General features: G+C 35.8%; 1 protein-coding gene across 4 annotated transcripts; it reads right to left on the bottom strand.

The window, feature by feature from the left end:
* LOC136225429 (pectin acetylesterase 9-like) lies at positions 1-12,949 on the bottom strand. Of its 4 annotated transcripts, none has more exons than XR_010687072.1 (15): positions 12,674-12,947; positions 12,198-12,370; positions 11,995-12,077; positions 11,202-11,331; positions 4,091-4,170; positions 3,823-3,909; positions 3,180-3,304; positions 3,037-3,097; positions 2,845-2,901; positions 2,477-2,554; positions 2,292-2,397; positions 2,061-2,209; positions 738-851; positions 517-656; positions 1-291 (listed from the first exon to the last, which is right to left on the bottom strand). XR_010687072.1 is itself a non-coding variant. In XM_066013436.1 (14 exons), exons 2-14 carry the CDS (start codon positions 12,322-12,324, stop codon positions 648-650), a joined length of 1,206 nt encoding a protein of 401 aa, XP_065869508.1. In that variant the 5' UTR covers positions 12,325-12,370; positions 12,674-12,947; the 3' UTR covers positions 1-647. The 4 variants fall into 4 exon arrangements, 2 of the variants coding, with proteins under 2 accessions (XP_065869508.1, XP_065869506.1); XR_010687074.1 differs by having other exon boundaries at positions 1-255; XM_066013436.1 differs by having other exon boundaries at positions 1-656.
* Positions 12,950-13,650: the final 701 nt, after the last annotated feature.

The raw sequence follows: 13,650 nt of genomic DNA, 5'->3' as shown, positions 1-13,650 counted from the left end.
TTTCATCTCTCAAAGATGGAACTATAAGAATTATTGTTTTAAAAAAATAAAGCAATAACACAATTTATAACAAAAATAACTATTACATATGAAAAAAAATCAAATAATTACCTTCAGAAACATAACGATTTCCTATCATTTTTAACAATTTTGTGTTTCCCGATTTCAGTTGTCCACGCCTTTTCTATTTCCATCAGATTTCTTCAATTGAAGATATCAAAGTCTGAATAATTCTCCTGATTCTTGAAGAAAATGCTATTCATACAATTTATCAATGGAATGAATCTCTTGCTGAAGTAAAAATAAAATTATAAGACTATATTATTTGCAGTAGGAACAAACTTATAAGACTATATTATAAAGGTTTATTTGTGACTTCTGAATTTTTTTCGCGTTGTGTTTTTTCAACTTTTTGTAACTCTTACTTTCTTTTATTACTTTAACTAATGGGCTAGTAATTGACAATAATTAATGTGTAATGTCAAGTATGTAAAGAAAACTAAAAGACCATTTTACCCAATCAGTTCTCTTTGCTTTTAGGGTGGCAATTCATCCAAAATGGCTCTAAAACTTCTTCTAAATTCTCTATGCTTCCGCTATTATATATAGTATAGAAGATTCCCATCTATCTGTTAAATTGAATTCATTTATGAAACCTGCAAGACATTAAAGTTAGTAACAAATATAACACACCAAATTGGTTAATACTAATATGTTTAAATTTAAAGAGAAAATACATCTGAAGTTGTTGGTATGAGATTGTGGCAAGTTTTGTCACAAGGATATGGGCAGTCAATCTGCTTTGAGTTCCTTCGGTTAAAATACCAATCACCAACAGTTTTTGCAATTGTCTGCCAAAACATCATATATACTTCTGGTCACAACAAGAATGTATTGGGTTTTTACACATTGGTTGTGGAAGGAAGAGTGTTTGATTGATAAGTGTGTGGAATTTTTTTTTATTTTTATTTTGAGTTAACTCACGATGTTACAACCGTCAATCTCATACATTCCATTAAATTATTCTCTGTTTTACCATATCTCGGTTTCCATTTAATTTATTATTATAAACTTACCAAAGACTTAAATTGTTGTACCTCTTTCTTTCCCGATTGTTACATTTTTAGGATCTGGAGACGAAGCAGAGGTAGGGAGGACAATAAAAGACATATTATATCTTCTTGATGATTCTAGCCATGTGTGTGTTTCCAAGACAATGGTATGTGTTAGTACCTCTCACTCTCTTCTTAAACTTCATTATCGGTTTGGTCATCCTCTTAAAATATTACAGTAACTTTGTTCTAGTCTTAAACATGAAATTAAGTTAGATTATGAATCATGTCAATTAGCTAAACATCATAGAGCCATTTATCTCCCTCTTATAAATAAATGACTCTATGTTTCTTTTAAGTTGGTCCATTATATGGGATCCTTGTCTTATTCTCCCAGAATTGAACTTTTGTTATTTTGCGACCTTTATTGATGACAATTCTCGGAATACATGGTTATATCCTATGAAAAATCGTTTATAATTATTTTTCCATTTTTTATACTTTTTATACTTTTTATACTTTTCATGTAGAATTCCATACTCAATTTAATAACTTTTGCATCTTGCAAAGTGAAAACGTTAAAACAATATTTATAGTATTCCTTTAATACCTATCTTTCACAAAACGGTATTAGACTCTCCAAGACCAAGGTCGAGAGTTCGAATTTCAACAAAGCAAGACTCTATATTGAAACATTTCAAATCCAATGAACATTTGCACGTGGGAATATGTTGGAGATTATAATAAAAACTATTATTATATATAAACTATCAACTTAAAAGTTTTGGTTTAAATGATTTCTTAACATCTGTATTTTTTAAAGAGAGGTTGTTGTCTCAACCTCGGGCTTAACCATGAACTGTGATGTTAATGTTGGGCGTTATCCGACTTTCCCACTCCAAAAGCTAACTCAAATGATAAAAAATTCTCGCAGACACTTATCAACCAAACATATTGTTGTGCATAAAAGATGCATAAAGTATAACAAGCAGCAAACAAGTAAAGAACCTTATTATGTATTGTTGGGGAACCATCAGCAAACCATGTGTCTTGTGACTCACTTTGACAATGAGCAAAGCATGAATTTATAAACATCCCTCCGCGCCTCGCACGTTTAAAGAAATGTCGTAAGGCTACTAGCATATCACGCCTGAAACCTGGAGTAAGACAAGTTTTTGTAGCTTATCAAACCCAAAATTCACACAACAAATTGGTGAGTAATGAGCAGATAATACTGACCTTGCATAATGTCTATCTGAGTTGTGTTACAATTTGCTGTGTCAAGTTTGCATCTCCTCCAGGTTCCACGCAAGTCAGCAGAAGGAGGCACCAATATATGATTCAACTGTTAACACTCTCAAAGTTTCAATATTTCATAATACTAATTTTAGATTAAAAAATGGTAAGAATAAGAATAACTTTACTTGGAACACATCGTAAGCTGAGTTCAGAATGAAGAATGGTGTACTAATGAATCTCAATAAGTACTGTGGAAATATGCACTGCACACCAAAAATTCCCATAATTATAAGTTGAGCTAGGGACAATGTAACAGTCTATAGATATTATCCGTTTTGGTACAACTCCCATTCTTGTGACCCTCTTTTAATTTTCTATATCGGATTTAGTTCATCCAACGCAGCGCCACCTTTAGTTACACGCGTTTTAAAGGCGTGAGACTCAAAAGAATGAAACATGGGTCAAAGCAGACAATTCTGAATGGTATTGGACCATATTCTTACGGACAATACAAAACCGAGAAGATTAAATTGAACTGTTTAATAAAATGTACCAGTTTCGGATGCGAATAGAACCTTTTGCATTTACTGTTGAGATTCTTTTCTACTCCCTGCCATGAACAATTGATTAATTGGTACATATCTTGCTAGTGTTGTATACATAACAGAGAAACTTATGATGTTAAACATATATCATTTCAGCGTTTTCTTTTCTTTTTTCTTTTTAACAAAAAGGAGGAGTTCACCTGCAGAGTAACAAGGTTATCATAGAAGGTCCTCATTGTGCGGTTGGAACTAATGTCTTTTCTGTAAGAGGTAATATGTTAAGGAGTGAAAGGATAAAAATTCGTTGAACACATTCATATAAGAAATTAAATAGCAACCATACTCGTCCATGAAAAAGCCTGCATCACTTAGGCACTTGACAGAGGCATTCTTAGGTAATACGTGGGCGAAATTGTCACAATGGAGAAAAGCGGATAAACCCCCAGCAGAACAACCTGAAAGCAAAGCCTACAGAAAAAAATTTGTAGGGACATGAAAGTTACTCTTTTACTAACATTTATTTTACAGTCCCAACAAAGAAATAACATTCCAATACTACTGCAAAGATTTCAGGGTGTTATTAAAAACTAAACTTTGACAGCACTTTCATTTCTCTAATATTTAGTCAACAACATGACACAAACAATGTCAGGCATGGTGATATTGACACATTTGTGGTGAATTCTTGAACTATTTCTATATTTATGGTGGGGCTTATTAGGGGTTGAGGATACATTTTGTGACACGTACGGCAACATGTATGGGGCCTTCAAAAGGACTTTGTGGCTCCTAACATTTGCCATTTCTGTTGGATTTAAAATTATTTCTGATCTTTTTATGTTTTTAGTCCACTAGGTCAATCATATGGTATTACCCCAAAAATTTGTTGCAGTGCCCCTATCTAACAGGCATACTGGTCCACTAGACACCAGTCCGTCTCATGCATGTGAAGTCATTGCTTTGATTAGGACTATATTACTATTTACCTTGTGTGCCTGCCCCAATCCTTGTGGGAGAAGATCCTGAATGATTGCTTCCCAAATTTTTTGCCCTTTGAAATGAAGAACTGATGTCTGTTCAGGAATACAGAGAAAGGAATAGATTAAGCACACTATATGCCCATTTTAGGGTATACAAACCAGAGCATCATTTTATTTTACACAGCAATTTATGTGGCCTTTTTTTATGCAATGATACCCCATTTTAGAGGAAAGAAAGGCTAATTAAATTTCAGTGGCAGGAGAGAAGTAGTACCCCATTGTCAAACATTGCATCTCCAGCAAAGGAGGCTCCATCACAATATCTAAGCTTGACTCTATTCCAGTTGTAGAAATCTGATTAAGAACCAAATTTTATATATGGTTATAAACAAAAACAGATAATACAAGAAAATCAATCAAAAAATAAATAAAAAAAACCAGAACTTTAGGAACCCTATACTCGTTCAAGCATCTCCCTTTACATGAATTTACCAAATAATTAATGAATAATTATGCATAAAACAGATAATACAAGAAAATCAATAAAAAAAAAACAGAACTTTAGGAACCCTATACTCGTTCAAGCATCTTCTTTACATGAATTTACCAAATAATTATGCATATACGACAAAATTGATCATGACTTCAATAATACTAGAAACAGGAGAATGGGGTAAGTGGTTATGATTTAGGAAGAGTAGTGGAGCCCTAATAATTAAATGAAGTCAACCATTATCAGTATTTAATTAAATTGCCCATAATAAGATTCGTTTTATCAATCAAATAGCATCATGGAAAAGGGGGAAAAAAGTGCCTCTGGCCTTACTGAGAGGGTCAAAATCTGAGATTCGACAAAGTACCAGAAAATAGACAGACATCGCTATTGTTTTCTACTGTGGAGTTGACAATCTATCGTCATAATTTGAAACCAACCAATAGATTAACATTTGTTGTCAGATACTAGTATTATTGTAATCGAACCACTATAGATTTCTTTTCAATAATAAAACGACATGGCAACTGCCGTGCATGTGCCATAAGAAAACCCCATGTTTTTAAAAATCATATCTCAGAAACCAGAAATTCTACAATAATACAATGGACATTTGTTAATATTTATTTCTTAAATCCAATTATCTCTTATGAAATAATTAGGTCGTTAGTAGTGGCGGAACCAGGATCCAGATGACCCGAGGCTCAAACATATCAGTAAAAAAAAGTTTCAAAACGTAAAAAAAAAAAAATCGAAATTAACTGTGCGGTTGACGGTAAATTTTCAAAGTTCAGCCCATAAGAGCTGGGCAAAATTTTTTTAGCATCCAACGCATTAAAACTGTAAAAATGTTATCATTTTTTTTAGAAAATAGCATTGAACTAATAGAAAATTAAACATGTTTACTTTTTTTAATGGTAAAGATATAATAAAAATGAATATTAAATATGTTTATTTTTTTTAATGGTAAAAACATATTAAAAATGAATTCAAAAGTGTTATCAAAATAAAAATAAAGAGTCCATTTAAATTAATTAATAATGGTAACATGTTTTTATAGTTATTGAAAAATTAAATAAAAACTTAAAAAAAAATGAGGTTGAAGGGAGTCAAACATAGGACCTCTCAAATAGAAGTAAGCATCCTTAACCATCTCATCTACCTTTAAACATTGAAATAATACTACATAAAGGCAATATAATTTTCTCTAAAATATTTTCAGACACCATTACTATATTTTTTTTTTCTCAATTCTCCGGCCGCCTGCCGGGGCTCGAGCTCCTAACTGTTAGATATTGTTATATATGTTAATATTCTCTCTTTATTGTATTTCCTATTATAATTACCTCTAGCATGATCATTGGATCCCCGGTTTCCAATGATCGGTTGGTGCTACAATTACTTTCGGGGCTCACCGATGCTTATGATAATGTCGGTACTCAGATTCGACACCTTGAGCCTCTACCCCAATTCAACAAAGCATGTTCGATGCTTACTCTTGAGGAATCCGCTCGGAACAAGAAAACGGCCATTCAACCCAACACCGCTGCCCTTAACGTTGTAAACAGCCCCCCCTTGCGGGCAACTCCTCCCCGTCGACTTCTTACCATCCGGCATCTCAGCGGCACTCCTGCGGTTACCGCGGAGGACGTCACGACGGCTGGCACACCCGCGGCAGATTCCAGCGCGGTGGTGGGGGCAGACACACCTCTCGGCCATGGCAGCAGCATCCGTCCTCTTGGCAGCCGGCGCCCTCCTCTTGGGCTTATCCTCAGTGGGCCTCTTCACCTACATGGGCCGCTCCTCCATGCCCCTACCCCGTTTGGCAGCAGGCCCGTCCCCAAGTGCATTCTCCAGCCCCGCCCTCTCCCATGGCCGCATCTCCTCAAGCCGGGCTACTGGGCCCGCGTCCTCAACAAGCCCATATGGGCTATGAATATTACCCGACCAACATTGAGCAGGCCATGCATACTTTGACTATTCAACCACCTTCGGAGGTGTGGCACATGGACACTGGCGCTACGTCGCACATGACGGCGGATGCAGGTACACTCACATCTTACTTTAATAAGAGCACCAATTCTAATATTATTGTTGGTAGTGGTCATTCCATTCCGGTTGTTGGCTCACGTAATGCATGCTTAAATCCTAGTTCCAAACCTCTACATCTAACCAACGTTTTACATGCACCCAAATTAATTAAAAACCTTATCTCTGTCCGCAAATTTACTGTTGATAATAATGTGTCTGTTGAGTTTGATCCTTTTGGTTTCTCTGTGAAGGACTTGCACACGGGGAGGCATATCATGAGATGTAATAGTGCTAAGGATCTTTATCCTGTCTCGTCGACTACATCACCAAATTTATCTTATGCTTTTTCCGCATTCTCTAGTAATATTTGGCACAATCGTTTGGGTCATCCAGGGCCCACAGTTTTAAATTCTCTTCGGAATAATAATTTAATTTCTTGTAATGGTTCATCAATTGATTCTATTTGTCATTCTTGTATTTCTGGAAAACAAGTCAAACTTCCATTTTATTCCTCTACTAATGTCTCAAGTATGCCTTTTGATATTGTGCACAGTGATGTTTGGACATCTCCCACTTTAAGTTCTAGTGGTCATAAATATTATGTGCTATTTCTGGATGACTGCACCAATTTTTTTATGGACTTTTGCTCTTGCACAAAAATCTCAAGTCTATTCCGTCTTTCTGTCTTTTCGTAATTTTGTGCGTACTCAATTTGAAAAAGACATCAAAACATTCCAATGTGATAATGGTGGTGAATATAATAATTCTCAATTTCATGAGTTTTGCACTCTACATGGTATGCAGTTTCGTTTTTCTTGTCCTCACACCTCTCCACAAAATGGCAAAGCCGAACGCACAATTCGAACAATTAATGATGTCATGCGCACTCTTCTCACGCACTCATCTATCCCTCTTAACTTTTGGCACCATACTCTTTCTCATACTACATATCTTCTAAACATCCTCCCTCACAAAATTCTTGGTTATCTATCCCCCACTCAAGTCCTCTATCAACGTCAACCCACCTATTCTCATCTTCGTATCTTTGGTTGTCTCTGTTTTCCGCTCATTCCCTCCACCTCTCGTACTAAATTACAAGCCCGTTCCTCTCCTTGCGTCTTCTTAGGTTTTCCATCAAATCATCGCGGATACAAGTGTTATGACATCTCCACAAAGAAGATCATTCTCTGCAGACACGTTATTTTTGATGAAAATACCTTTCCTTTTACCCAACCTAATCCCTTCCACTCTTTGACTACACCTACCTCTCATCCCTCCATTTCACCCTCCTCTTTTCTTAACCCTCCAGCCCACCCGACACCACCTACCCGGCCCAACGCCCCACTACCAACCCAACCCATATCACCTCCACCGCCCTACCCGCCTCTCGGCCCAGCTCCATCTCTCGGCCCAGCTCCATCTCCGGGCCCAAGCCCGCCACACCAATCTTCTACCCCCCATTTACCTCCCTCTCCTCTCGGGTCCATCTCTCCTAGCCCATCAGCACCTCTTCCCCCATTAAACATGAACCCGCTAACTCCCCCTCTCACACCACCAAACATTACCCCGAGCCCACCAGCAGCTCCCCCTACCCACACCATGCAGACACGTGCCCAAGACGGCATTTTAAGCCTATTCGAAAATTAAACCTTCATGTTTCCACCACCATCTCTCCTCTTCCTTCTAACCCTTCTGTTGCATTGCGTGATCCCAATTGGCGGAATGCCATGACCGAGGAATTTGATGCTCTTATTAAAAATAAGACGTGGGTCCTTGTACCCCGTCTCCTAATGCTAATATTTTGCGAAGTTGGTGGATTTTCAGGCATAAGATCAATGCTGATGGCTCTTTTGAGCGATATAAGGCCCGCTTGGTTAGCAATGGAGCAAATCAATTGGTGGAGATTGATTGCGGGGAAACTTTCAGTCCAGTTGTGAAGCCAGCCACTATTCGAGTAGTTCTAAGCATTGCTCTTTCCAAAAATTGGGGTCTTCACCAACTCGACGTCAAAAATGCCTTTCTACATGGTGACCTTCATGAGACTGTATACATGCATCAGCCTTTGGGGTTTCGAGATCCTGCTAGACCTGATTATGTATGTTTGCTCCAAAAATCTCTATATGGTCTCAAACAGGCCCCTTGGGCTTGGTATCAACGGTTTGCAACCTTTCTCTCTACTTTGGGTTTTGCTCATAGTATGTCTGATCATTCACTTTTTGTGTTTCGCCAAGGCACGGAGATTGCTTATTTGCTTCTTTATGTTGATGATATTGTTCTAACGGCCTCATCTGATAAATTGCGTTCCTCCATCATCACTAAATTGAGTAATGAATTTGCCATGAAAGATTTAGGGCCGTTGAACTACTTTCTAGGGATCTCTGTCACTCGCTCACCTGGCTCTCTCTTCCTTTCTCAAAAGAAATATGCTTCAGAAATTATAGAGAAAGCTGGTCTCAGCTCTTCGAATCCTTGTGCCACTCCGGTTGACACCAAACAGAAGCTTAGCATCTCCTCCGGATCCTCATACCATGACCCTTCGGAATACCGAAGCCTAGCAGGCACCTTACAGTACTTGACTCTTACTCGTCCCGATATATCCTATGCGGTTCAGCAAGTGTGTTTATTCATGCATGATCCAAAAACACAGCATATGGCAGCCATAAAGCGCATTCTTCGGTATATCAAAGGTACATTGGATCTCGGTCTTACTCTCACTCAATTATCTCTTGGTTCATTGGTCTCTTACACTGACGCCGATTGGGGAGGTTGTCCGGATACCCGACGTTCCACCTCTGGTTATTGTGTTTTTCTTGGGGACAATCTCATCTCCTGGTCCGCCAAGAGGCAACCAACCCTCTCTCGCTCGAGTGCCGAAGCCGAGTATAGGGGCGTCGCAAATGTTGTCTCCGAAACTTGTTGGATTCAAAATCTCCTACTCGAACTTCACTGTCCCATTCGGAAGTCCACTTTGGTTTATTGTGATAATGTCAGTGCCGTTTATTTGTCCGAGAATCCTGTTCAGCACCAGCGGACCAAACATGTCGAGATGGATATACATTTTGTTTGGAAAAAGTCGCCAAAGGCGAGGTTCGAGTTCTTCATGTTCCTTCTCGACATCAACTTGGAGACATCTTCACCAAAGGCCTTCCTTCTGTATTGTTTGATGATTTTCGGGCTAGTCTCAACGTGCGTCCTCCTCCCGTTTCGACTACGGGGGTGTGTTAGATATTGTTATATATGTTAATATTCTCTCTTTATTGTATTTCCTATTATAATTACCTCTAGTATAATTAGGAATTATACTATAATTGTATTGTATTTCCTATTATAATTACCTCTAACATAATTATAGGAATCATACTATTGTATAAATACCCTTTTCATGATTAATAGAAAATCAATGGATTCACAATCCAACACTAACCCTCTTGGTTCCGCCCTTGGTCGTTAATTTCAGTGCTCAGCACAGTAAGGTAATGTTGGTTTTGCACATTTGTAATTTAGCCAAGCCACAGGGACATACATAGAGGCCGACAAAAGCTGGAAAGTCAAAATCTGACAAAAGCAATAGCTGTAATGTACGGTGAAAATTGGTGATCGGTCGTTCAATCCCACTGTTCATCACGTGAAAGGGTTACAGGGACAATAGAAAATGCGAGTGACAAACATGCATACCTATTTTACTAGATTCCCGTAATTACCCTTGTTATGCTAGATTTCTCATTTTTGGCTCTGTGCTTGAGTTGAGGACATTGATGTCTAAAAATAAGGATTGAAGCTTTATGTAGTGTGTGTGGCAGAGGAGATAGAAGGGACAAAATTCAAGGCAAATATCAGATGAGAAATGGTTTGGTTAACAATTTGTACACAACATATGAAAAACAGATGTTTAGCCTTCCATCCTAGACCAATACGGTATCGTTTTGACTAAGATTGAGAAAAAACAAATTTACTGCTTCCAATTTTTAATAGCCTTAAAGTATTAATTGGTCCCGAGCGATCCAAATTTTGTCATTTGACCCATGATCTATCGCAAAAGGAATCGTTATCTCATTGACAAGTAATGATATTTTGACACTTAACTTTACACATGATATTTCTTAAAGTTTTGTTTGCCACAGTGGAAATAATTTATTAGATTAAAAAAAGAAAAAAGAAAAAACAAATTCTAAACTAAAATCTATTAAGTTCAATTGTCAAAATATCCTTACTAAAGAAGGTATCTCTTACGGAAAACGAGACAATGCAATGAGATAAATTCGGTTAAGTTTTAATACAAATTGGATGAAATTTCACCAATTAGGATAGATCAGGTTCAAATGTGACTAAATAATAGACCATGGATCAAATAATAAAATTTTGGATAGATCATGGATCAAATAGTGTTTTAATCCTTTTTAATATGAGTAGATTCTTAATAAAAACAATAAAATATTAATTATATTATTAAAATTATTTACATTATATTAGCTCTCTCGTACAGTAAATAATAAAAAATTTGAAAAAACTTATAAAAAATATATTGATAATATAAAATATTGTATTTTTGAAATAGTATAAAAAAATTTAACAAATTAATAATTATAAAACGATATCTTTAAAAAACAAAAAGAATAAAACGCAATGCTTATTTTTGTACCCCTAATATTTCGCTGCATATATCTACAAATATTTATATCAAATTGGTTCATTTTTATATCAAATCCATTCTTAAGTGAAATTCAATTTAAGCCATCAAAACCCCATAAAAATACAAGCACTCAATATGAAGTGATATGCAATTTTTTTTTAATTGATTAGGTGCAATTCTCCGGACCTATTAAAAATGATATAGTTCCAAGTCAAACAATAAGATATATACCTGGATTAAGAGATGAGCTGTTGCTTAGGATTCCAGAGAAAGTAGCTAGTTTGTTCATATAAGTAGTAGATCCACGTCGTGTTTTTGCTCTTTCCAAACATGATGGCAAATCATTGCACCACCCACCTCCCTGTAATAAAAAAGGAACATCAGATAGCCCAAATCATCAAGCTTAATTAATTTCAAATTCCATTAGTATAATTTTTGGTATCAACCAATGATTATCTCAGATAAGACTTTAACAATTTCTACAAGACCATAAATAAGCATTCACATTGTTTGGGCATATAATCAATAATGTATGCATTACTACTAGTTATGGTTGGTACACTTCATTGCAGGAATATAAAATCACATTAATTATTACAAAAGCATGCATAAATTCGGAAAATTGTACAATATTCCAGAATCATTCAATTTTTCAGAAATTGGTTCATATTCTGTATTGCACTGAAAAGTACAATTGGAAAAAATAATGATTTGATTTGATTTAATTTAGGAAGAATAATTTAAACTTTTCAATGTTACCCGCCAAAAAAAAAAAACAGACTAAATATAATATGCGGCGCCTTTCCTAAATCCTTTGGTCTTAGATAAAGTGAATAGCAAGTGGCAAAAGGCAACATGGATTGGTTGCACAGTCCGCGAGGAAAAACAACGATGTCGTATTGGTATTTTAAACAATTATCCAATCATGGCATGGAATTGGAAAAACCCATCCGTGATGAACTTTTTCGTTTTTTATTCATTTTTGCACAATTTTTATACAGAAGAAAGTAAAAGCAAAGGCTACCTCAAACTGCAAAATCCAGTTGCGTGTTCCAGTTCCGACTCCTCTATCTAAATGATAACCAGGCAAACTTCCATCCAAACACACTTCGAATACATATTCACCAATCAAACAGAAGAAAATTACAATAAATTCATGGACGAAAACGAATTTTATAAAAAAAAATCACATAAATAATATAATAATTCCAGAAAAGATGAACTTACAGGCACCAGTAGCCGTAGCATTAGAAACCAGAGTCATTTTCACCAGAAGCCGATCGGCCGAGCAGCAAATGAACAGGATGAGACCGCAATTTAGCACAAACAGCAATATCAATACTGTTCTGCTCATATTTGCGGCTGGATTGGTTCACCGGAGCTGTAATGCTGCTCTGGTTCTGAAGAAAATATCCCAAGAGCTAAATCAAAAGCAATGCAGAGAAGAAAGGAGGTGAACTAAAATCTGAGAAATCAAAATCTAATCTAAATCTATGGAAATTGTTAGAGAATTCCGATTTCAAGAAAATAAAATCTGGAGTGAATCTAGAAAATATAAACAAATTTAAAAAGAAAGAGCAAGTAAATAAGAGGAAACCATGAATATGCATCCCTAAATCGAATCTATGAATTCTACGATGAATGCAAAAGAAGATTCAATGTGAGGCTGTGGAAGATGTTCACAGATTGTTTCAATTGCTTGCCTGTTGCTGCTCGATTTAATTTGCCGAGCTCATCAGGTTTCTTCTTCTTCCTCTATTTTAAACTTGCAATTTTGCAGTAACTCAGAAATTCTTGGTCCCTACAAGCCCATAACTAACCATAGCTTTGCCGCAGTCCTCATCTGTTAAGCTCACTTATAAAATGAAATGTGTTATATATGCAATGCAGGTAAAAAGTAGGCAAGCAAAAAACTGCAGATGCGACGTCGTAGTAGGGAGGGACCAATGTGTTTGGTGAGTTGAGAAAATTAGAGTGTTTTTGGTTAGAATACTAACCTAACCACTTGTTGGTGAGGAAGTTAAGCTTGGTTTGGTTGATTTATACAGCGTAACATGCTTACGTGTCATTTGAGTGGGAGTGGTGGCCTTTTTTTGTAGAGTCCCTACCAAGCCGCAACTTCTTTTACTATTTCCTTATTTTTTACTACTTTCTCTTAATTACAACTAAATAATTGTAGTAATTTCTAAATCTATAACAAACTCTGCACTAATAAAGTAAGCAGTTCAACTAATATTTTTTAAGGTATGGACACATTTACTCCAATTTTGATTAATACAAAAATACAAAATTGACAATTGACTGACGGTTTTAAATTATCATTGTCTTTTTCTATTAATCTAAGAAATTATTATAGAATATAATTATTATTTTAAATATGTACACTGGTATTTGGATAGAAATTTTGAGGATAGAATGGATAAATTTTTTTTTTTATTAGTTAAAAAGTCAATTTTAACCTTAACTAATTCTACATGGAATTTTTCCTTTTTTTCAATTTTTATTGTTTTGAAAAATCGTAAATTTATAACATTTAATACAAATTAATACAAACTAGCTTTACACCAGTACAATATACGGGATTACACTTTATTTAAATATATAATAGAAATATAAACATGGTACACGTGTACTTAGTTGGAAAAATCATTAGACAAAAAACATAAGAAAATTACAATCA

Source organism: Euphorbia lathyris, chromosome 1 (genome assembly GCF_963576675.1).
Source record: "Euphorbia lathyris chromosome 1, ddEupLath1.1, whole genome shotgun sequence".
NCBI classification, from domain to species: domain Eukaryota; kingdom Viridiplantae; phylum Streptophyta; class Magnoliopsida; order Malpighiales; family Euphorbiaceae; genus Euphorbia; species Euphorbia lathyris.
The sequence above is the reverse complement of the archived record's forward strand: the minus strand, read 5'-3'. Positions and strand labels throughout refer to the sequence as shown.

What these genes read in the sequence shown, in the direction of transcription:
- LOC136225429 (XM_066013434.1), bottom strand. Translation starts at nt 12,324, where the DNA reads ATGAGCAGAACAGTATTGATATTGCTGTTTGTGCTAAATTGCGGTCTC. An exon ending in ACTGGATTTTGCAGTTTGAG is followed by an intron (nt 11,332 to 11,994) that starts GTAGCCTTTGCT and finishes TTTTTATTACAG; the next exon opens with GGAGGTGGGTGGTGCAATGA. An exon ending in ATGCAATGTTTGACAATGGG is followed by an intron (nt 3,910 to 4,090) that starts GTACTACTTCTC and finishes ATTCCTGAACAG; the next exon opens with ACATCAGTTCTTCATTTCAA.